Source organism: Tribolium castaneum, chromosome 3, assembly GCF_031307605.1.
Source record: "Tribolium castaneum strain GA2 chromosome 3, icTriCast1.1, whole genome shotgun sequence".
In the NCBI taxonomy this organism is placed as follows: Eukaryota; Metazoa; Arthropoda; class Insecta; order Coleoptera; family Tenebrionidae; genus Tribolium; species Tribolium castaneum.
Window position 1 is genome coordinate 24,141,489 of NC_087396.1, and position 25,448 is coordinate 24,166,936.

Consider the following 25,448-nt stretch of genomic DNA (forward strand, 5'->3'; position numbering starts at 1 on the left):
CGAGAGATATTCTGAAGCCAGACCTTTCACTCTTGAATCAAGACTGATTAAATTTTCTGTGATTGGAAAGTGTCGTAAGGACCAACACAGTTTGCACATCAGACGGCACGGAGGAAATCCGTTACAACATGCTTTAATCAAGTACCATCCTGTGGATTAATTGGCTGTGTGTAGTTCCTTGGAAAAATTAACGAGGCGCCATAAATCCGTCATCCTTCGGGATAATAAACTCTCGACTGTTTATAAGGTCCAATAAAAGCAAAAAATTCTAAAACCTCACTTGTCATGTAAAAAGTCGTTGAAAAATCCATCAAGGTGTTAAGCTGGACATTCATCTATTTTATAGTATCAATAAATTTGTTGTAAGTACCCATCGGGCAATAAAAGAGGCCGCTGCTATTTCACAAGGCCCGCTAGCAATTTGTCGGTGAAGCATATTATATGAAAAATTTAAAACGACGAGATATGCGCCATTAAAACCGCACGGTAGCGTAAATTACATATGCTAAGAGAATGTGGGTTGATATGGCAGGAAACTGCTTTGATAAAGTAAGACACTCGTTAATGAGTTCTTTGGTGCTGTTTTTTTGGAGCGCGCTTTCTGAGGAAAAGGAACAATTCGAATCTAGTTCTAGATCATTTTCCGACAGTTGGAGATATCTTCACTGATAAAACTGGCATTTTGATACGAAAGCTAAATAAAACAAAACTTTATTACAATTTTACGTTGTATTTGTTTATTTTAGACAGTTACTGCAGAACTATGCAGCATATACCGGGTGTCGGGGAAACTGGTAATCAATCATTTGCATTTTTCTCATTATTGGTACGCTTATTAGCAGTTGTGCGACATGTGATTCAATTTTCGCATTACGCTTAACGGGAAGTTAAATCGATAATTTCATTTTTTCTGTTGGTAACCTACATCCTGCGAAATTTCCTACTGCGCTCGTTTACCGTCAGAGATGGATTAAAGTGTATAAATAAATTGCTCATTTTTAAAAGCATGTATTAGTTTAATTTCAGAAAGTTTTTGCTTACAATTACAAATAATGCTTTCTGAAATACATTTTTTATTTGAAATACGTTCATCTCTTCAAAGACCAGTCAAATTGGCCTTGTTTCATTAAAATAAGTAGATCTTTCTTGAATCCTTATTTAAAAACCAGCTAAACTGTATAAAAAGATAAACCGAAAAATTATGAAATTAGGTCGAAAAGATTGTTATTTCTGTTTTTTTTTTGATTCGGCTTTTTCTATAAGATTTTATTAAAATAATCATAAAATTAAGAAATTACTAAATAAAACCCAAAATGTTTTTTATTAGAGTATTTTTTTCGTCTAGAAACAGTCTCGTAAATTCACTAAATTAGGTTGAAAATAATAGTACTTTTGCCTTTTTTTCAATTTTTTGCCATTTTTTTTGTTAGATCTTTTGCCTAAAACGCAGTTATTTTGCAATATTTAGTGGAAATAAGCAGAAATATAACAGTTTTTTTTGTTTGCTTTGAAGCGTTTTATTACTTTTTCCATCAGAAACGAAATATATCCATATAATCGTGCCATTTTCTAAAAAAAAACAACATTTATGTGAGTAGCTAGTGTTTTGTAAATGTTGTTTGTTAAGTGAAGGGGGCGCTGCTGGTGAAATTGGCGGGAAATGATGACGCGTGAGGCGCGTACGGGCAACGCCTAGTTAGTTGGAAGGACACTGTGGAAGTGTCAATGTCGTTGTTGAATCTAATTTGCTAATAAATTAGTTTTTGGGTGAATTCCGAGTTTCATTTACAGAGCAGCGGTAGGATATTGCTCAAATAATCGTTTCCGATAGAGAGTGGTGAATTGTGGTGATTTTGTGAGGAATTTGTGGGTCGCCAAGGCAAGGGCCAAAAATTGAAGTTTTGGGAATCTGTACCGTTTCATTCGTAACAAAATTGTGTTTTACGACTTGAAATTGAACAAATCAGTCGGGTGCTAGCCGAATTTATCTGGTTTTTCTGATTTCTGACGAGTTCTAGGAGTTACGCAACCACACGCTGTCAATTTTCATTTGGGTGTGGCTCAAAAGGCGCGAAAAGTTTTCTGGTGAGATTTTCGCAATGGGGCGTCACAGGTACCGAGGAAATGTGGACTCGGACGACTCGGACTCAAGTGACGATGAGCCACGGCCGAAAAGATCCGCGCCTGGGGTCTCCACTACAGTAAATTCACCCCCAGTTTCGGCCGAATCCGCTAGAATCGCGAGACTTGAGCAACTCGTGGAAAACTTGAATCGACGTTTGCTAAACCGCAATTTTGAGCACACATCAGGACAAGTTGGCATTAAAAGTGACTTGATTCCTGAATTCGCTCCAGGAAACCCCAATTTTAGTACCACTAAGTGGTTGCATAAAATTGACCAGTTGGCTCTCGTGAACGGTTGGGACGAACGTACAACGATTTATGGCATGATAAGTCGACTCAAGGGGTTGGCCAAGGAGTGGTACGACAATCTCGATCCCTCAGCATATGACCGGAGCTGGGATGAATGGAAACGTTTGTTACAAGCCACCTTCCCCGATCACCACGATTATGCTTCCACACTTCGTAAGCTAGTGAATAGGGTGAAGGAAGATGGCACAATATTATTTTGGGAAATTAAATCTGTTGCAGGCTTGTGACATAACAGGAACGAATGCAGTCTCCTGTCTTATTGATGGAATGACTGACGTGACTCTCAGAAATGGGGCTAGAGCAGGGCGTTACGTTACACCCGAAAGCTTGTACGCTGAGTATTTGTCGACTCTGAGATCCGAAGGTGACAAGCGGGATACGCTCGCAAAGCAGGCGCCTCGGGAAAGGAGGAGGTTCCTTCCAAGTCGAGTCGAAGCACAAAAACTGTATTCGTCAGTTCGGTGTTACAATTGTCGTAATCGAGGACATGTTGCGACAAAGTGCCCGAAACCAAGAATTGAGTGCAAGAAATGTGGTCGCATTGGACATGTGGATGCTGAGTGCCGACGTGGTAACGTAGTAAAAGAAAACATGTCTAAGCAGGCACTAACGACAAGTGTAGCTGACGCAAGTAATAATAAGAATTATTACATAGACATTAAGGTCAATGGTAAGCCGACGCGAGCTTACATTGACTCAGGAGCTGAACCGGTCCTTGTCAAGCAAAGTGTTGCTAGAGAATTGGGACTGATGTGGCAGCCAAGTTTACATTTGATTCGTGGTTATGGCCAGGGAATCACCAAAGTGCATGGGGAAGTCGAAGTAGAGCTAGAAGTGGATCTTGTCAAGGCAAACGTAAAAGCTTTGATCGTCGAAGACAGTGCACAACGTGTGCCTGTCATAGTGGGACAGACCTTCCTGAATGCGGGTGCTAATACGATTATAGCAAATGAGGAAGCTGTGAGAGTAGTTGACGGAAACAACGAATCGATCCAAGCATTTCTAGGCCAACTTCCGACACGAAAAGTTGCACTTTGGGCGGAAGAGGAAACAGTGATCCCTCCTCAATCCATTGGTTGCATACGAATCAAGGCAAAAGACGATGGGTGGAAAGGAGCTTATTACGTTGAAGGGTGTCAACGTCCGAGACCAGGGTTCGAACACGTTGTTCATCGGTGTGTCACATGTGATGGAGGCCTAGTGACCGTTCGCAATCTATCGCACCAAGATCTGGTCTATCGAAAGGCGCAAATCGTTACGAGAGCTGAGCCTTGCGAGCAGGAAAGGACAGCTACGACGGTGAGTGTGTTTTCTGTGGGGAAGGTTGAGGTAAAGAGTTTTCAACGGTGGGAACTTCTTACACAAGTCAATAAGAATCTAGACCCGGCTCAGTTCGAGCAATTGTTACAACTCGTTAACGAATTTCGAGATTGTTTTGCACGAAATGTAGCGGAAATAGGTGCCACAACTGCGGCAGAAATGAAGCTAACTTTGACTGATGATAAACCTGTAATTTATCGTCCTTATCGGTTATCGCATCACGAAAGAAGAATTGTTCGAGATATAGTAAATGACTTGTTAGGTAGCGGAGTCATACGAGAATCAGACTCGCCATATTCGAGTCCCATACTGTTGGTGCGGAAGGCATTAAGCCAGGCGAGTCAAAAATCAAAGCGGTGACAGCTTTTCCCAAACCAACAGACGTACACAAACTTAGGCAATTCTTAGGTTTGTGTGGGTACTTTCGAAAGTACGTGAAAGATTACGCAACAATAGCAAACAGTTTGACGAGTCTCCTAAAGAAAGGCAGTGCATTTGTTTGGGAAGAAGCACAAGAGCGGGCTTTTCAGACTTTAAAAGACATCTTGACGAGCAGACCAGTTCTTGCAATTTACGACGCGGAAGCTGAAACGGAGTTACACACTGACGCTTCTAAAGTTGGAATTGGTGGCATTCTGTTGCAACGACAAGGTGATGGATCTTTGCGTCCAGTTATGTTTTTCAGCCGACAGACGACCAAAGAGGAACAAAGGTACCACTCGTACGAGCTAGAAACGCTAGCGGTGGTCTGTTCTCTCAAACATTATCGAGTATACTTGTTGGGGCTTCAATTCAAGGTGATCACAGACTGTAATGCTTTACGAACAACCCTTACCAAGAGAGATTTGATTCCACGAATTGGGAGATGGTGGTTGTTGACTTCTGAGTTCGACTTTACTGTAGAATACAGACCTGGCAGTAAAATGAGTCACGTTGACGCTTTGAGTAGAAATCCGGTATTAGATCCTTCGGAGCCTTCAGTGGAAGTCTTGCATATTAATGTTAACGATGATGATTGGATTTTAGCTGTTCAAATGAAGGATGCGAGATGCGCATTGTTGAAGGAAATATTGGAAAAATCACCGACGAACGCTGAAGAGCGTGCCATTCACAAAGAGTATAAACTAAAAGATGGTCGAGTATTCAAACAGACTGAGTCAGGATTAAAATGGGTCGTACCAAAAGCGGTAAGACGCCAGATTTTATTAGCACACCACGATGGAATTGGCCATTTATCGAATGAGAAAACTTTGGCATCTGTGTCGAAATCTTATTGGTTTCCTTCAATGCGGAGGTATGTTCATAAATATATTTCTAGCTGCTTGGAGTGTCTCTACAATAAGGAAGCCGGAGGAAAGCAGCCAGGATTTTTGAATCCCATACCTAAGAATTCGCAACCATTGGACACATTGCACATGGATCATTTGGGACCATTTGTAAAGAGCAAATCACATAATTCTTATCTTTTAGCTATTATCGATGCATTTACTAAATTTGTCTTTCTCAGGGCCGTGCCTAATACTAAGGTGGGCCCTGTTTTATCATTTTTAGCTTCTCTTACAGGAATGTTTGGTGTACCTAAACGTATAATAGCCGATCGTGGGGCTTGTTTTTCTAGCAAAAAGTTTAAGACACATTGTACCGATTTAAACGTTAAATTAGTACTAACCGCGACTGCCACACCACGGGCTAATGGCCAGGTGGAGCGATTAAATCGTACGATTTTATCTCAGCTTGCTGCTAGCTCGAGAGAAGAAGAGAAATGGGATGACTTTGTGAGTAGAATTAGTTGGGGTATTAATTCTACGCCGAATTCGACTACGGGCAAAAGTCCATACGAATTGTTGTTGGGGTATACACCTCGACATGCTAATGACTCAATCCTCACCAACGTGGTGACAGAGGGTGTTCATGATGGTGATTTGCCACGGACACGAGCAGACGTTGCTCAGCGTGTCGAAAAGGAACAGCAGAAGCAAAAAGAGCGTTATGACAAGCGACGCTGTGCCCCAAAGAGATTTAATGCAGGTGATCTCGTGTTGGTACGCACCACGCGAGCTTCAAACGAGGGCAAAAGTCGGAAGCTGTTACCTAAATATTCGGGACCGTACCGAATTCAGAAAGTGCTCGACTACGATAGGTATGTCGTGACGGACATGCCGGGGGCGACGCGTTCCCAAAAACGATATGAGGGTGTCCATTCAGTGGACAAATTGAGACATTACGTTGTCGCCACGACGAGTGGAGACGAAACAATGGACGATGTCAGTGACGAATGACTGAGTTCGCTGTGAAGCTGAGTGAAGTTCAACGTGAACTCACGATTTTGGGCCCAAATGTTGTTTTTAAGCGCTTTACGTTGAAACTCATGAGTTAATGATTTGTTGTTGTTGTTATTGTTCTTGTTCTTGTTATTGTTCTTCTACTTATTCTTGAGGTTACTGATCTTGTTGGTGTTGGTGTTCTTATTGTTGTTGTTGTTGGTGTTCTTATTGTTGTTCTTAATTAATTCTCAACGTGAGAAACACGATTATGATTATTTTCAGATTCATTCTCAACGTGAGAAACACGATTATGATTATTTTCAGATTCATTCTCGACGTGAGAAACACGATTATGATTATTTTCAGGTTGTTTATAAATAGTTCTTAAGTGGGACTCGGGCTGTAGATGTATACTACGGCTCGGATACATGGTATTGGTTAATTACTTGTTTTAGAAACACCGATGGTTCCCCGAGGACGTGGAACAAGGAAGCGTGGCCGACTGTTAAGTGAAGGGGGCGCTGCTGGTGAAATTGGCGGGAAATGATGACGCGTGAGGCGCGTACGGGCAACGCCTAGTTAGTTGGAAGGACACTGTGGAAGTGTCAATGTCGTTGTTGAATCTAATTTGCTAATAAATTAGTTTTTGGGTGAATTCCGAGTTTCATTTACATGTTAAAGAATTTTTGGGAAAAAAAGCCCAGATTAGATTAAAATTTTTAATTATTCAAAATTTTTATTATTACAGGTTATTTACTAAAGCTCAGTGTTTAGAAAAAAAAATGAGTCTTTACTAATCAAATTTTAGGAGATCCAAGACAACTGTCAATCTAAATATTAAATTATTCAAGCTGTAGGTATGTGTAACGTTTTTTTCTAAGAATGTCGATCAAAACGATTCAAATTATTAATTTTTATGCAGCAAGTTAACGATGATTTATGTTACGCCGGTAGTTTGTTATAAATCACTCTGTATGTCGTATTTTTTAACTGCTCCATAACAAAATATTTAGCCTAAATTTTGGCGAGTTTTTCATTTTATTCAGAGAAGAAAAAAGAAATAAAATTTCGTTACTTACCTTTACGCTATAAAATCTGTCAATAAAACTTGTGTGGGGTTTGCGAGGTAAATACTTTTTCCAGTCTGCTGCGCATTTTATAATCTTTTTTCAATGACGATTTTGCAATTAAACTTTTGTTCTTATTTATTTATATTTAGGATGTTGTAATGAATGCTCCGTACCTACCTGCACTGTAACACTCCCACTGGCCCCTCGTAATCAAAATCCTTCATCAGTGGGTTGAATTTTTCTCATTTTGCTTATTAATTTATTCATTCATTATGTACATATTAAATCCGTAGTCTGGTTACGTAACACTTGATGAAACAAAACATCAAACGTCGGCTAGTTGATGGAAATTTTGCGAATATTTGGCGTGTGCTTTTTTTTCTTTAATCCAAAGTTTAAAAAACTAGAATAAAGGTTGTAAACAACGACCACGAGCTACACATTTAGGCCTCCCGTAACGTATATCCAACAAGGTCAGTTGTCTCACTTGACTTTCTATCAATCCATCATTCAGTCACACAGCCGATGAAAAATGATTGAAATATTAATTTTGCGTCGTAGCTAACGTTAGTTTTTGTGGGCCTGCTTGCAGTCGCTCTTCCGGCTTGGGTTTGAAGAGAAAGAACGCTAAAAAGTTCGTTATTTATATATATTTTACACATTTAGAAATATTTTCTCATTTAATAATTATAATAATTTCGTCCTAAAATTATAGACAGTTTTCAATAAACACTACTTTACATAATAAGGTACATCTTCTGTCTCACACTCACCACAATCATCAACAACTAATAGTTTACAATATACTATACAAGGAATCACTAAAACTTTTATAGACCGACAGTGACAAATCGCGCAATTAGTTTAAGTTGTCAAGTTCCAACAATCGCTCGCCCACTTTTCCCTCGTATATTCAACAAAACGCACCAAAAAAACAACCATGGTACAAAAACGAGTCGTGAAAGGTTCGAAACAATATTGTAAAATTACACGAAACCTCAAAACGCCAATCACTTTTATACCACGGATTTATTAACGAATTCCGCTAGTACGTCGTATCACTATCTTACAAACTGATGCGTGGAATGAAAAAGCGCAACAACTAAACCAACAAAACGTCACCGATAGGAAAATAAATTAACACAAGACGTTAATTGTTGATTGAATCGTTTTACTTCATATTGCACCGAACTCGTGTTTTATTTATCAAACAGGATGGAATTTTTCTTCTGCCTTTGCTGAGATCGTAACTGTAGTCGCAATCCAAACATAACTCAACAACGATTTTTACTTTTACGTTCGCACACTCACTTTGTCCGTTGTTATTCAAATTTTCATAGACCTAATTAGTAACTAATCACTTTCTTCAGTATTAAACAGCTGGCCACACCCTGCAACAAAACCGAAATCAATTGACAAAAATTAATTTAATTAAGCTACAAAAAATAAAACCAAGACTTGTGTCAGTGGATAAGATAACGCCTAGCTCATTGTTCATTTCAGTGTAACATGTTGTTCTTCAATTTGGTGGGAATCGGAGTTATTGTTTCAGTTTTCGTTCATTGTTGTGGACGCCGACAAACAAAGTTTATGGAAACGTCCAAATCGACCAATTATTACGATTTTTTAATAAACAAATTGTGCGTTCGTTGACCTGACCAAACCAGGAAAACGAGCTCCTTGCAAGTCCACCCCTCGAAGAATTTCATTATATCAGCGTTAATATTGAAACATTTAAACTAGCAATTAACGTCATAGCAGACGTCACGATCCTCGAGCGATTTATTTTTCCTTTTAGGCGTAAAGTTTGCATACTTGTACGTTTAATTAAAAACGCATTCAAAGCGAGTAGCCCTCCGAAAAAAAGCAGAGAATAAATGCGTAAATAGCTACAACAAATATTTGTTTGTGGGCCACCAGATTGAGTCATTGCAAATTAAGCAAATAAAGTTTTGTTTTCATTCATGATTTTTAATGCTAAAACGTCATACATGGTTGCTCGTTGCCTTCACTTTTCTTAATACTAATTTATTCAAAATATGCAATTATGCTTGCACAATGTTCTTTACTTTCATTAAAAATTTTAATTTATTGTTGGGTTTAAGATATTAGCAGGTTCAAATGGATTTTCAATTTTGTTACGCGGTAGTGCAAATTGTTAAAGATAAACAAGAAAAAAAAAGCAAACACTTTATGTTTATTTTCTATGTTTGATTTATTTTTTCTAGTAAATATGCGTATCAATACTCTGATGACACGATTTTTACACTAATCAATGTCCAAAACGTGATAAGTGTTACATTTTACAAAAGTCAGAAAATTAATTTGGTTTATTTTTCTTTGGTGAAAGGAGCTGTTTAGTAATTATTTGTTATCAATATCATCAGTTTCTTAAGAGTAAATTATTTTCTACAAAAAAATAAAGTCAGTCTTTTTCTAATTCCTTTATCGATATATTCCATAACTAAAGCAAGGCTACAATCCACGAAAAAAACATTGATACTAATAATTAATAATAATTTATTTAAAAAATGGAGAAATAAGAAAAACCAAGCATTTTTTGACTAAACTATTTACTTTTCGAAAAAATAACTATAGTATATTATAGTTGCAAGTCCGTTAAAATTGTAATAATTTTTAAATAATACAATTATTTGAAATTATTTTTAGTTTTTTCAGTACAGCACACGATTAGGCTTTGAAATAATGTTTAATAATTTAAAACTCCAGACCTCTTAAAAAATCTCCTTAAAAACTAAAAAAAATCCGAAAGCGCACTCGATAATGTCTTACAATTAATTTTTTTGGCTTAAGAAAAAATGCTTGATTCCATACTTTTGTCTACTTTGTATAAATATTATGAGATGCCAAGCTAATTCTGATGATTCCTAATGATACTTATAAATTTTTCAGTGGCTATTGTTGTGAATAAATCAGCATTCTTTAATTTGCTGTTTCTTAAATGAAATCTGATTAATGCAACACCTTTTCTAATTACTATTAAATTAGACCTAGAATCACATATTAACGAATGAAAAATTAACGTATTAAAAAAGAAGGCAATTTAAATACTAACAAAACTACAAGTAATTTTAAAATTAAAAATAAAACGTCCCCTCTGTCCTGTGAGACATTTTTTAGTTGTTTTTTAAATTATTATCAACTGTTTCTGAATTTTAATTTGTAATATTTTTGTCTGTTTCTAGATTAGGAGTGTAGATACAGGGTGATTCAATTGTAGGTAGTTTCTGACTTTTTTTTGACATGCAACCATTAACTCTGATTCCAGTTGACCAGATCGATAATTGTTAAAAAATTATAATTAATCCACGATCTCATTGTTTTGGATATTGTCAAGTTTGTCTTGACAGCTTCGCTAAATTTTATTATGGACTATTGTTATTTTAAAAGTAAAAAACAATGTTGATTTTATTAATTTTTTTTTAAATTAAACGAAGTAATCAAGTGGTAACAGCAATTAGTATTTTTGGTTGCATCTGAAGACGTGTCAGAAATAACCCACTATTGACTCACCCTGTACATATGGTCGATCTAATTCTTCTCATGCTTTGCTTAGAAGATTTCTAAGTTCTATTGCGTCTCTTATTTTTTTTATTTTAAGAGTTGCTTTTACTGATTTTTCAGGTCAGTTGTTGATTTTTTTTAATTTGATTTTAATTGCCTTTTTATTTTGCTGAAGAAGAGTCCGAACTTTGCAGGAATATGCAGGAATTTAGATTCATTTAGTTTTTTGTTTATTGGATTGGTGTTTGTGTTGGAAAGCGTTCTTAGTTGGGCACTTACGTGAGGAGGCCGGGGTTGTCCGTGGGGTACCACGAGTATTGTGGGAGGTAGTTGTGTGGCGGGTGTGGGTGCGGCGCTGGATGAGGTGGCGGGTGAATCGGTTGCTGGGGCTTGACGTCCCAGCCAGGACTAGCAGCCGGTTGTCCCGACATGTCCGAGCCAGGGGTCGAGCTGGGGGCTGGTGACGAGTGCTGCATGTACCCTGTCGCTGGTGAACCGCTCGACGATCCGCCCCCTGAAACACACAAGAATTTGCTTTAACATGGGCGTCACGTGGGCGTACGGCCAGTAGATGGCGCCCGACGTTCCTTCATCAAAACGTTATTCCGAGGGGTGTGGACGTGGTGCCATCGATTATTATTATTATTATTACGCAACAGGAGGAAATTTTAACACTACTTTTCTAATTGCAATGACATTTAGCTAGTGGGAGACAGAAGCTAAAAAATTCGTTCGTGCAGGTGCTTTCGGTAAGGTAATATATGTAATTAAAGATTGCAGATTACGAGATGAATTTATTATAGCAAGTAGTTATTAAATCTGCCTCTTTTTCTTCGTGGAACTAGTGAAAGTGGCGACTGGAATTGTCAAAAATTTCATACCACCCGTCACATCCTCGGAGAAAACTGATTTCAATTCAAAGGGAAAAGCAAGCAAAAAAGACCGACAAAATTATAGAATATAACGTTTTGTTTTCACGAAAAAGCTGCAGCAAGTCAATTTTTTTAAATTTCAAATCCACTTTTTTAAATCAAAACTCCAATTTTTTTAGACATTACTTGTTGGAGTTACAATGCTATCTAATACAAAAGCTTTTAGATCAACTCTTGCTGTGGAATTGATAGATTATCGTTTTATTCAAATAAAGTGCAAATGCTCTACTTGCGATTCTCTCCAACACCAGTATTTTAGCATGTAATAATCGTAAGAAATCAACATACGTTCAAAATTTCACAGCAAGAGTTGATTTAAAGACTTTTTGAACGCACTGTAGTTATTTATACAAGTAAATTAATTTATCTGTTCGATACATAATGTAAGGCATAAAAGTTATGTTATTTTGTCTACTTTCTGTATAATCATTATTTACTACCTTATCTTTTTCTAAAGCCGCGAAAAAATTTTCTTTATGCTTTTGAATTCATAGTCACAAAATCACTTTTATAAATCGAGTATTTTCTTACTTTGGTGACTAATTATTAATTAGTTACTCATATTTTAAAAGAATGTCAAAAAATTCGATTTTAAAGTAAAAGTTAGTCAAGAAAACTTTTGCCAAGATGCAGTAGTTTTTAAGGACAAAATATTCTATGTCCTAGAAATATTTAATCTCGTAGTACGTTAGATATCTTAGATATGCACGCTAGCCGCTTTTTTTGCCACGATTAGGTTAAATCTCTCCGAAACTTTCTATTCTTCCGTCTGAAAAAAGCCTTGCTAAAGCTTTTAATCGTCAAAGTCGAACAATAGCGACCTGCCTTTGATATTTTTGCTCACATTTATGAGTGATGCGTGACACTTCTCGCATGCAAATTTGTTCGCGTAAAAACACTCGCTGTATTTTTATCACTACATCATAAATATAGAGCAACACACGCACGTTTTGAGACTTTGTTGATAGATCAAGCCGGAAATGACAAACAACAACAAGAAAAAAATACAACAATCTCGGCGAGTCCAAGCTTTCTTTTTGGGACGATGGCCAGTCCACCTGTCGCAACTTCTCAACCTAATGAAAGTCTTGAATTGAATCGAATTCGTAATTTTAAGCGAATTATCTGTCATGTGGAGACATGAGTCTATTAGCCCACTGATTGGGCACCCAATTTGATTGTTGCCTCAAGTGCACGGTAGGAGAAAAAATAAAATTACATAACGGTCCTTTATTTAAATCCCATTATTACCAACAGGAAACGGCGTTCGATAATATCACCGTAAAGATAAATTTTTTGTTTCATATAAAAATCGTCTTTTCTAATTACCTGCCATCATGTTTTGGCCTTGGGGTCCTGGACTCGTCGACGGCAGCGCCGAGTTGGGCCCCAGAAGGCCCGAGTGCCCCCCAGGTGTCCCATTATTGTTATTGCCCCCCGAAACCTGCGCCGCCTTCATCATCTTCTTGTACTTGCTTCTTCTATTTTGAAACCATATTTTGACCTAGAACAAAAAGAAATCGCTCTTTAATTGCACGCTTAATTGACGTTCAACGTTGACATGCGGCTTGGATTCGATCATTATTAGCGATAATTGACATCATATTCGTTTCTTGCATTCGCTGATGCTTTTTTCGCGAATCAGATCCTCCAGGTGATGAGGAGGTTCACATGACTGGCCTGTTATTCACGACTTTTCCGAACCAATCCATCATGCGGTGCAAAAGGTGAACAAGCGATCAACAAGTGCCCAGAAAACGAAATATTTTTTCGCCAAGATCCGTCTGAAAAACTGTACTTACGTAACAGTCTTTCATCATTAGGTTGTCTTACATAACAAATATATTTTTAATTGAAAAAAAAGTTATTTGCACACAATCCAAGTGGAAAACATCACGTCGTATCAGAAAACAATTAACTTATCAGCGGTTTTATTGGCTTTCTTCCGATTTTTTCGAAATGAATGAATTTCTCGTAAAACCGTATGACCTCACGCAATTACATTTCCACAATAGAAAGGTTAGAAACAATTCCGCGCCGGAGGCACAACTCACCGATGGTTCAAGACCTTGTCAAAAAGTTTATGAAGCAGAAAGTAACATAATAATCCCAATATTAAAATAAAACCCATTATTAACTACTGGGATTCTCATAATCATTGTTATTACCTCATCGAAGAAGCTAATTTCGTGACTGACATCAACGAGACAGACACCAAATCGAATAATTGTTTGCACAAACGGTATTAATATTCGCAAAGTTCAAAAGCTCGCAATAAATTGGAATTACAGCACCCGTTAAATTTTATTAGCCTCCTTTTATTGGCAAATCGGGCAAAGGCTACATGACATTTGCTGCTGTAACTGTAACTGTAAACGCCCCAACCGTCAAAATCCTGCTGAATCGAATTTTTTCCGAGTCGTGAGTCCGCGATGCCCTCGGGCTGCAAAGGTTGAAGCAAAGGAAATGTTACAAGGTCTTCAAGATTATCGCGGAGATTGTGGCGTTTTGTAATCACTGTCTCTCTCTCGTTCACTCTTTTTTAATTATTATTCTATAATGAGTAAAAAGCAACGCTTCATGTGAGTGACAGTGGCCGCGGCTTCAAGCTGCGGGCTTCACAAGTTGAACACACTTTGCACTAGATTTTTTTTACACTTTCCACTGTCCCATCAATTGTCCGACATTTTTCCCGTTCACATGGGAGTTCAGGGAATTAATTAATTTAATTACACGTCTTCGGTTAGATAAAGATGGTTTATGTCGGGCCGCTGACTCCGATAAAAGCGGCTTTTTTAATGTTTTCTCGAATTATTCAACTGGCGGAACTGAACACAACCGAATTGAGATGTTTGCTGCCATCAGCTGCTGCATCGGGCGATCTGAACTCCTCCTTACATTTGTTTAATTAGTCTTCGACATGCACTGCCATTTGTTAATGTACATACTTATTTCAGAATATTGGCAGAGACAGTAAGACAGTAAGAAATATTGCAGTCAAGCTACTTAAGATTTTTGAAAATTTTTGCAGTAGACTGGCCAATTCTTTTTACAAAATGCTTTGTATTATTTACAACTCTAAGTTGTCTTTTATGTTTTTATTTTTCTGTTCTCCCTTCACATTGCCATTTTTCTCTTTTATTTTATATTCTACCATTTTTTTCCTGTTCTTCCCGTCTTCTTGTTTTTTTGGTCAACACCAAAAATTACGTGTAGTTAATTTAAAAAATTTTGCTAGTGATTAGAGTTAGCTGTGAAAACTGTGTTAGTGTTATGGCAGTTGCGTTTTCCCAGCGTCCATTTCCCGCCCAGTCCCATGAGAACAGCCCCATTTCCCTTTCATAAAACCCATCATCTAAATGAATCATGTCATCATTTGTAAAACAATTGAATTAATTTTCAACATGGGTAAGCTTAGCCATCCAGCGACCGTTTAACCATCACAAAAAGTCGCTCGTTCCGGTCGAAGCGCGCCCATATTTACGATCCGAATTTAGGGTAAAACGACGACTTTTATTGAACGCATAAAATTGGCCTTCTCGGACGATTTATCGTTTTATAACAGTTGTGCACCAAGTCGGTGTGCGGCTCGTTACATAATCGTGGGAGACTGTTTGCCGCTCCCTAGCGATTTGACACGATGTAACATTTGTAATGTGTGTTCTGCCATGTGTAAAGCGGAAACGGAATAAGGCCTAAGGCGTAGTTGTACACTCGAATGAAAAAAATTTTTCGTGCATTTTTGTGCCTAGATAACGCGGCGTTCGCACGAGGGAACGGTATTCCCGTTTGTAGGACGTCTAATATCATTCACGAGTATTCAAATTAGACGACGAAAAGGAACTTGATTGCTTTTTAATTGCTGCCGTTGCAAAAGTTTTTTCAGCTTCTCGGCTAATCGATCCGGACCACCACCGGATTTTATTCCATTATTATTTTTTTTTAATAATGCAGCGACACGGTTCACGTATTATCGCGGTTTGCAGAACGTTCAATGCGTTTCAAACAACATATGTTTGAACACTTTCCAATAATTTTCAAACAACCAACGGATTGAGATGTTACACTCGAAGAAAATTCGAGTCATGTCCATCATTAATCATCTTGTTGTTACATCCACCAGTTTCTTCATTTTCGTGTAAAATACTGGCCAAAAACACAAGTCACGATGAAATGAAGTTATTCCAAGCAAGCGTTGTGCTACAAATTCTTACCATTCTTTCAGACATAACGACCGTTTAGGCCAATTAATTAGAGGAGTTAATTAATTAAAGGAGCTTTGCCGAAATTTTAGGATTGTTTTATGCTTTAATTAAAGCTGGTATCTGCTCAAAAAAAGCCATAAAACGCGCCACGGAGATGCAATTTAAATAAAAAATACGGTTCTCAAAAACCATTAAAGAGCCTGTTGTGTGTCCAGTACAACACAATTTTAATCAAACAAACGTCCGTATTTTGCATGGGAATTACTGGAAACTGGTACCAGATTAAATAGTTATCACCAAATAACACCGTGTTTTTTTGAAAATAATTTTCCGATGGATTTTACCACTATTTAAGAATAGACATTTGTCTCAGTTAAGTTGGTGAAAATGGGGCAGATAGTGCGGTCTTGTCTCGTTGGTGTTTATTTTGTATCGGTTTTTATGTGTTTTCCACGCAACATTTTTATTATTTTTCTTAACGAGCACTTTAAACCGATAAAGCGGTTTTCATTCGCAATAAAACAAATATAAAATGTCATAACGTTAATAAACCTTGTCCTTTCCCAACGCTTAATTCGTACTGTCACTGTTTACGAGCTTTTACGGCGATATGGAAGTTTGGTGGCAATTAGAAAAATGCGCATTAGAGGGTACGCCACTGGTGCATTAAACGTTTGTTACACTTATCGTTTTTGATAGGTGCACAACACTAACATGACGAACGTAATCACCCGGTACTGATACTTATGAAACGTTAATTGTGTAGGTACCAAGCAAAAAATAAAGTTTCATAATTAATGGGTTTCAAGGTTTCCAGTCTTTGTAGGCAACTTCCTTGATACATGGTGTTTACCTATAAATTAATTTCGAAAAAATCGCTAAACCTACTTGCACGACACGCGAGGAAACAAATCGAAAAATTTCTGATTTCACATGATTTTTCCAGCGATCAAGATAAGACACAGCGACCGCTCTCCCAGCATTGTGTTGCACAATTTTTGAGCAGCTTTGGAAGCGTGTCTAGGTCAGGTGTGAGTCCTTGAAGACGACGTGTAATGTAATGAATTAATGGTCCTAACCGAGTTGTGACGAATTTCCGCCGCAGCATCCTCCTCAATTAACATTTATTAGGTCATCTCGCTTTTGCCAACGCACTTGCTTGCGAAAAAGACGCGTTGGTGTCATTGTGCACCTCTCCGAATGATTTATGGGATTTTCATCAATTAATTAGAGCAAAGTGTAACAGGAAAATTATTAGGATTAATAATGGTTGTAAAAAGTGGAATTCCGCGAAACAAGGCGTAATTTAGAAATTCACAAACACTGATTCTGCGATTGTATCTGGATCACAGACTCTGTTAGATATGAATCAATTTTGGTTAATGGGATCGTAGAAAAATCTTGGCAAGTTATCCTGATGAGGAACCGAATAAATTCATTGAGGATCAAGGTATCCAGTTGGTTTTTTCATCGGCGGCCGAGACACAATGGGGTAATAATAATGACACAGGACCGTACTGCGCACAATGCCCGTCTTGATTGAATAAGGATAGTTAGTGGAGAGGGGCCGTCGTTTATAATCACCCGCAATGATCGTAATAAGGCCATTTTCTCAGCGGGAAGGGTGCAACACGTGCTACATGTCGCAACAATCGATCAGCAATAACCCTCAACAACCCTTTCTTCTGCATCAAAAGCCTCGAACAGTGATTTATCATCTTCACCGCTGATGGATTATTAATGGGCCGTTTAGCAAGATAAAACAATTATTTCAAGACGTACGTTCAGGTGGTCTCAATTGAACACGACCACTAAGCCAACACTTTGGAAAAAAGATTAACAGGGATTACCGTTTCAAACAGCAGATAGCATCGCCAGGCATCACTCTCAATTAACGAAATGATAAAGTCAAACGCTACGCTGCTCCAATTAGAAAGATTGCTTTTTAATTATTTAAATTTATATGTTAATTTCACGTTTAATACAAGTATAATCAATTCCTGATTTGCTCGAATACATTAACGTGGTTTTTGTGTTCACAAATTCATTCATAAATGTCTAGTTTTTAAAAAAATTGACGGTGAAAAATGTTTTCCGCATTTTTTGACTTTGTAGTTCAAATGTGTTCAAAATGGTCATTTGCAGTCATTTGGAAAGGTTTGTGGTAAGAACTTGACTTCCACTTCGCAGACGATTACAACTGTCACTTCACGTTGCTTCAATGCATTTAATTATGAATCACACTTTGTAAAAGCTACGGATGCAAGTTTTTCTTTTCATTAATTTGTCATAACAACTTCCTTGACAATTAAACAATGTATTCCTTGTTTTTTGGTGCAAATTTCTTCTTGATTTTAGTGAAGAATAGCTTTAAAATAACTATTTTTTTGCTAAGTAAAAAAATTTGAAAATAAACAGAAAAAAATACTGGAATTCGTGTTAATATCATAGCAAACGCAAACTTACAACAATGAGTTGATAAATAATGATGATAAAGTGCTGAAACGCTTTGAAAAAGAAAAACAATAAATTGTCTTTTTCGACGCAATTTGATATTTTTTTGGTTTTGAATTTCCCAAAATAAGTGAGTTTCTGACTGAAAAATGCACTTCAAAAATAATGCAATAGTCAGCTTAATTTAGTAGTTTTCGTGCACAAATGCTTGAAAAACCGTGCAAATTTGACGATGGTTTGGATATGTTTTAATATTTTTGGCTAAAAGATAAAAAAATACGTATATTTAAAAATCTTCCGAAAAATGTGTAACAGAATTCACCAAAAATCTTGGGTTTCTGAGTCCAAAAAGTGCAAAAAATCCTAAAAGGGGTAAAAACAATAGCATTTTATCATTGAAGTTTAATTTTTTATTTAGAATTTCTCAAGATATGTAAATTTCGTACAGAAAATTCAACTTACACGCATAGAAATTTCCAAAACAATATCTTTTTTATCTTGACTTGGTGCTTTTAAAAAATTAGAGTATTTAAGTAGAAAAAGTGCTAAAGAAAATGCTTTTTCGTACTAATTTGCTGTTTTATGATTTGTGTTTTTCCGACTTTTGAAATGATTTGTGCAAAACATGGGCGTTTTAGGCGAATTATTATACTTTGTAATGTTTATTAAATTAAACAATTTGTGTTAAAACACATGCAAAAGACGGTCAAAGTCCCTAGCTAGAGACAATTTTCCTATTAAAAAAGTAGAAACAAATAAAATATGACGTAAACATAGTAAGAACACGTAAACTTGGGAAAAATAAGAAAATAATTCAGCAAAAAGTAAGCACATAAAGGCGCAAAATTGTAAACATAAGACCACAACGTAATAAATGTGTAAATGCCGTTCAATCAACGTAATTATGGCATAAATTTACGAAAAAGAACGTAAACGTAAGGGCGTAACATAACTTAAGACGTAAACATGAACCGTAAGATAACTTTCTTCTTGAATTAAAAAATATTTGGAGCGAAATGACTTGACTATTTCATTCCGAAAAAAACTGATTTGAACTGAAAAAAAAACTTTTTTATGGCAACAGTGTTATTTATAATTTTGGTGCTAATATTTGGACAGAAACATGAATAATTGTTGCGATGTTTGGGTTTCCTTTACATATCAGTGCCCTGCGACTTGGGCAGCGAGTGTCTGTTCCATCCGCCGCACTATATTATTATAATGCGACGTGAAGTATGTTTTTCCGTTAAAAGCGAAGCTCCACGTAGCGTGAATTGACGTTTTATGACAGTAACAGGAAATTTCAGAGTTGGCAGTCTCTGTATTAGTTGCATTTTTACAGTTGCACACATGGTAGGTAAGCCCCACTATGCAGAACGCGCCGCTTTGATGCCCATCAGCTCGTCGAACAAAAACACATTCGCCCAACACACTCAATTAATTACCTCGCGACAAATCAAACAATACGCGCGGAAGTCGATGTCACTTCTTGTCGAAAGTTGGCGCAGCGGCTTGGGAACGGCGGAAATGCTCTCCGGAGGAAACTCTCCATCCGAGCCTGCGGCTCCTTTTATTTCTCAAATTCAAATTTTCATTCGATCAATCATCGGTTTCGTCATCGGCTAAAAGTGAGTAACGCGCTTTGTTGGGGCCGCTCCGGGCGATTTGATCATAATTTTTAATTAACGACGCGATGTTTTTTTTGCTCGAGACATTTTTTCCAAGAATTCGTTTATTGTTTTTAATCAGGGAATGTTTGAAACCCACAAACAATGAAGATCCCAATCTAATTTTTATTGTTTGATAAAACAAGAAATAAAATGCGGAATGCAGGCACGGACGGATACGTCCAAGACATTTCCGATTCCGAGTGTGTGTTGTGGTGGAAAAGAGCGCAAAGGTGACAACTTTTTACAAAAAAACGTCGATGGTTGTTTGTAGAGTAAACAGCCATGCGAAGAGAAAATTGTGTGTTTATGCAGTTGAAGGTTTCGAGGGCGTAATTATTGCATCGAAAAATAAAAAAACCGCAAGATGACATGCAATTTGTTTGTTTTTACCTACTCGTACTTAAAAATGGGAAAACTGAACCTGGACTTTGAGAATAACATTGCTCGAAAATTAATTAGATTACCTTGAAATTATTTTAATTAAAAAACATATCTGTCGAAATACTGCGGTATTGCTACACCTAATCGAAGCTTTAGTTTTTAATTTTTAGTCTTGACATTTAAAAAATTAATTTTCTTCAAAGAAAAAATCACACCAAGGACCAACAATAATTCAACTGAACACAGTAGTTAATGATATTAGACTACGTTATTAGGAGTAAAGGTGATACTTTATATGGCACATATCCGCTAACGATTGAGAGAATTTTTTTTGGCACATTTCTTTACACATTCTTAATATTTTAATATGTTTAAATTGAAATTCACCTGTGGTGCGTTTGCAGTTCTCAATGAAATCCTTTCAGGTGTTGGTTTTGGGTTATGAGAATGATTCGCATGAAGGGCAGATAAGATCGGGGTTATCCCCGCGGTGCTGTTCCTGCTCAAGCCTTTATTATAGTTAGAAAAAATCGCTTTGATAAAGTATTTTTTACATGCAAACAATGGACAAAACAACATTAACTCCGGCTACTGGCTGCGAAGGTCACCACCAAGATCAAGAGATATGAAAAAGTGCATAAATGTGCATTTATTAGGAATGGGAATTATGCAATACGTCGCGGATTAGTCACTGCAATAATGCGTTTTTTCTGAATTAAATAAATCGACACGAATCAGGATCTGGATCAGGGAAAAAATCCGTTATTATCAACTAGATTTTCGAATAATCAGGCGGGGAAAACCCGTTTTTTGCGTCGCCTAACCATGTGGAAAATTATAAATATGAAATACAGCGCACACGTGAAAAATCAGCGTTTCATGAAAGCTGCAAGTAATGACCTTTTTTCGTTTCGAGTCAAGGAGTGTGACCACCGGAAGTGCTGCACATCCATCTTGAGATGTCATTCGTGTGAGAAACTAAGTACAAAAACACAATATTTTGCGTCATGTTCGCCTCTCGTGTAATTATCGAGCCTCGAACTTACATAACAACTATCGGCGGATTTACCTAGTCTCTCATATTTCATTTAGCAATTAATCGCTTTTTAATGTCCCTTAACTGGCTTATAATCGCCCTGTGAATAATTTACGAATTCAAGACAACGAACGGTCAGATCGTCGATCTTCACTTCACACATGTCCGTCCTTTCTTCGCTCTGGAAGCACAAAACCCGCACCCAACTTCGCTTCAGCGAATTGACGGAATATACGGGCATGACGTACCGGAAGAGCCTGCTGCCGCCTATATCCTGCTTAATAAAGCGGAAACGGCGACAGATTGCAACGCGGCTAATATAAATACCATTTGAATTTGTATTTTCTTTTTCATTGAGGGACGATGCCATTAGGCCAAATCGGATGTGAGTAACGGACGAGACAGGCAATTAGCTGACCTAGACTGCACCGGGAAGTTTTACACAGAGGATCTCCTACATCCCTTTTCTTTTAGTGGCAAAAAGTAACAAATTCAATGTTTGGTTTTCCCAATTACGGCAAAACTATTCGAAAAAGTGCAACTATTTTAACGTAAGTAAAATGATCCAGGGAATCGATTGGAATCAAGAAATTCGCCAAATTCCCAATAGTTTTTTAGTTATAAATTTTTTAAAATTTTACCAATTTTTGCATTTATCTGCAATGTGCTCAAAAACTATTAGTCGGAGAACAATATTTTTTTTTTGAAAAAAATAGATAATTCAAAAGGCTTTCCAACGATAATAAACTTCATGGGGCTATCTCTGATAGTTCCGGAGCTATTGCTCAACAAATGTTCCGGGTACCCAAAATCGACAAAAATTGCGACGAAAATTGAAAAAATCAAACATCAAAAAATCGAACAGATGGACTTTTTATGGACTTTTAACAACATTTGTGGGTTGTTAAGACATGTAGAAGTCCATAAAAATTTACTGGAGTGAGTTTAAAAAAAATTTTTTTTCACCTCTTTTAAGGTTTTACTCAGGAAATTTTAGCAAAAAAATTGAAAATTTTAAATCTCGTGAAAAGTTGGTATAATACAGAAAATGAGCCGCTGAATTCAATGGAACAAACCGCATTGCTCTGCGACTTTTAGTTTTCGAGTTATGAATTTTTTTAATGAGTAAAATTTTTCACTATGACAAATGGCTACCCTAAATTTAGGCAAAAATTTTTAAATTTTTAATTCTTGTGAAAAATTGATATATTATGTGAAATGAGCCGTAGAATTCAACCCAACAAACTGCATTGCTCTACGACTTTTAGTTTTTTTTTATGAATTTTTTTAGTGAAAAACTTTGATCGCCTCTGTAGCCGGAACCGTTGCCCGAAGCGGCTCCGGGTTTGGTCGAAAAAATAGATAAAATTAAGCGCTATCAGATGTTTTTTTGTTCGTTGCTCTAAGTCTTACAGTTTCCGAGAAAAACGCCAAAAAAAGTTTCCATTTTCGCTTTTTTTCAATATTCAACCGCCAATTACGGCCAAACTATTAGAGTTATCGAAAAACGGAAAAATCGAGAACAACCTGAATAAAAAGCTCTACAAAATGGCATAGGACTTAAGGCGATATCTCGCAAAAAAATTTTCAATTTTCAAACGCCGATTACGGCCAAACTAAAAGAGCTAGAAGAAAACGGTTTGTTCCATCGTAAAGAGCACATCAAAATCTACAAGATAGAATAGGTTTCATTTGATTTTGAGACACTTTAAAAATTGACCGATTTTAAGGGGGGGGGGTGTTAACTTTTTTTAATTTTTTTTTATTTTCTCATTTACGGCTAAACTATTCTAAAAAGGGGAACTGTTTTGATCCATACCTATGCAAAATGATCCGGGGAATCGATTGGCATCAAGAAAATTGCCAAATTCCCAATAGTTTTTTAGTTATGAATTTTTTAAAATTTTACCAATTTTTGCATTTAGCAGCAATTTGTTCGAAAACTATTAGTCGAAGAACAATAATTTTTTTTGGGAAAAATAGATAATTTAAAGAGCTTTCCAACGATAATACACTTCATGGGGTTATCTCTAATAGTTCCGGAGCTATTGCTCGCTAAATGTTCCGGGTCCCCAGAATCGACCAAAATCGCAACAAAAATTGGAAAAATCAAAATTCTAAAAATCGAACCAATTAATTTTTTTCTACCATTTGTAACTCCAGAGGGTTGTAAATCCATAGAAAAGTCCATAAAACTTTGCTAGATTGAATTTAAAAAAATTTTTTTTTTCATTTTTATAAAGGAAGGTCTTGACCATTAAAAATACTAAAAGTCCAACTTTACTAATAAGCGAGTTACAAAAGACGGGAGCTGAGCCGGGCCACCCTGTATAAATAGCAGTTTTTGAAATCACATTATTAAATGTTATTTATTTTAAGAAAATCCAATCTTAGACCATGTAAACTGTAGGTATGACAGCAAGTACATTCCAGCATTATCCTAGATCTTGCGTTTGATTTCGCTTATAGTGTCCGGAAGTTGGTCAAAAGTGACTTTTCGTGTGGTGTTCCTTTAATTGAGAGGTGGACGAACCCGCGATGGTCGCTTTTTTGCCCATTGGATCGCTGGACAAAAACTAGCCCAGAAAGCCGATGCGTTTCGAATTGCAAATGAGGCATTGGTGTAACATTTGTATTCGACATTTGTAGTGGCAGCACTGACACCTCATTTGTCAATATAAATTATTCTCGATGCCGCGACGTCTTAATCCCGTGCCCGGGAAAGCTCCATTATTCATGGGTGGAAATGTCGACGTTGTGTCCATTAAATTTTCACATTTTCGCGGCATTGTATTTTCCGCTAATTGGTCGCCGAGTTAGAAAGTTTTTATTGTTTTACGATGGGACAGGTGTCGGTTGGGAAGATTATTTACGACGGGAGAGCTTTTACAGTTTGGAGTAAAAGACGTGTTATAAAAGAATAGACGACCGAGATCGATCGAAAAACAAATTAACTAAAATTAATGAGAAGGTATATAAAACCATTACAAGAGTCAGTCCGCCTTCCAGTTAATCATGTTACCAACTTAGCGAGTTTCCCACCAGAACGATTGAAATATTCCTGGCCTAAATGAGTTACTAAGCTAATTATTTTCGGGCTTGGGAAAGCCTTAATTACATCAACCCTCCAGTACGCTCCCACGAAGAAAATTAACTAAACTGTAACTGAAAACCGAGCAACAAAGTGGCCAAAAATACACGATATTACTTTTTTCCCACTGTGTGCTTTATGATAGTTTATAAGCAGTTTCTTCTGTGCACACTTTCTTAAAAAAATATTAACCACTGTGTGGTTTATGGTATTTTTTAGCAGTTAATTTTTTTCTTAAAAAAATGAACATAGTGAAGCATAGACGTTTTGAAAATTTTTCAAAATTGGGGCTAGCATGGGTTCGAACCCCAGTCCTGATATAATAATTTTTTGTTTTTTTTTTCGGAAAATTTATAACAAAACACAAATTGAAATAAAAAAATCATGGAGTAAACCAAGAAGGCAATTTACCTCTGCTTTGTCAATAATTTTAACGTTTACGCTAATTTTTATCATTCTAGTTCAGTGGTTCTCAAAATTTGGAACCTGAATTTCTGAACAATGCATTTTCGAATATTTGCTAAACCATTCCCTGGCAGAAACAGACACGTTCATAGAATCTGTGAGTTGGAAGAAGTAGTCGCAAGAATGTATTGAGTTTTATTGCGGCATAAATTCTAGCTTGGTTTTAAAGCTGTAGTAGGTAAGCATCGAGTGAAGATAAAGTTGTTTCCCATTAAAACCGTTACATGAATCTCAAAATGATTGTTTTTGGATGCGGGTCATTCGCTAGAATTTAATCGTACGTGGCCCGGGTGGCATCTCGTTTCTTTTCCCCAGACTTGTAGGCAGTGTTTGCCCAAAAGCAATTTCCAAACCTCAAAATATAAACGTCTCGTGCGTGAAAACCGTCTGGATCCGACTCCGGCCCCAACTCGTCCGGATTTTAAAGTACATTTTTGCCTGTTATAAATCGATGCGAGGTATACATGTCCAATGGGCGTTCCTGAATTATTCTTTTCTCTTCCAACTCGTGAGGTTATGCAAGCAATATGGGCGGTGAAGTACACTCTACACCAAAACTTGTACACTCCGAGCTGAAAGTTTGAGGGTTCTGTTCTGCGAAA

The 25,448-nt window shown here is 37.0% G+C and overlaps 2 protein-coding genes across 2 annotated transcripts in view; one reads left to right on the plus strand and one right to left on the minus strand.

Moving 5' to 3' along the window:
* Positions 1 to 2,192: 2,192 nt before the first annotated feature.
* LOC135265578 (uncharacterized) lies at positions 2,193 to 6,032 on the plus strand. Its single transcript, XM_064355319.1, has 4 exons — positions 2,193 to 2,315; positions 2,372 to 4,093; positions 4,162 to 4,940; positions 5,487 to 6,032. The coding sequence occupies exons 2-4, from the start codon at positions 2,614 to 2,616 to the stop codon at positions 6,030 to 6,032; spliced, it is 2,805 nt and encodes a 934-aa protein (XP_064211389.1). The 5' UTR covers positions 2,193 to 2,315; positions 2,372 to 2,613.
* Positions 6,033 to 7,717: 1,685 nt separating this feature from the next.
* The window catches only part of Dll (Distal-less), a 36,483-nt gene continuing 18,752 nt past the window's right edge, over positions 7,718 to 25,448 (minus strand). The window contains 3 exon segments of the mRNA NM_001039439.2: positions 7,718 to 8,478; positions 10,892 to 11,126; positions 12,874 to 13,048. Coding sequence (NP_001034528.2) covers positions 8,460 to 8,478; positions 10,892 to 11,126; positions 12,874 to 13,048 — 429 coding nt within the window. The 3' untranslated portion in view covers positions 7,718 to 8,459.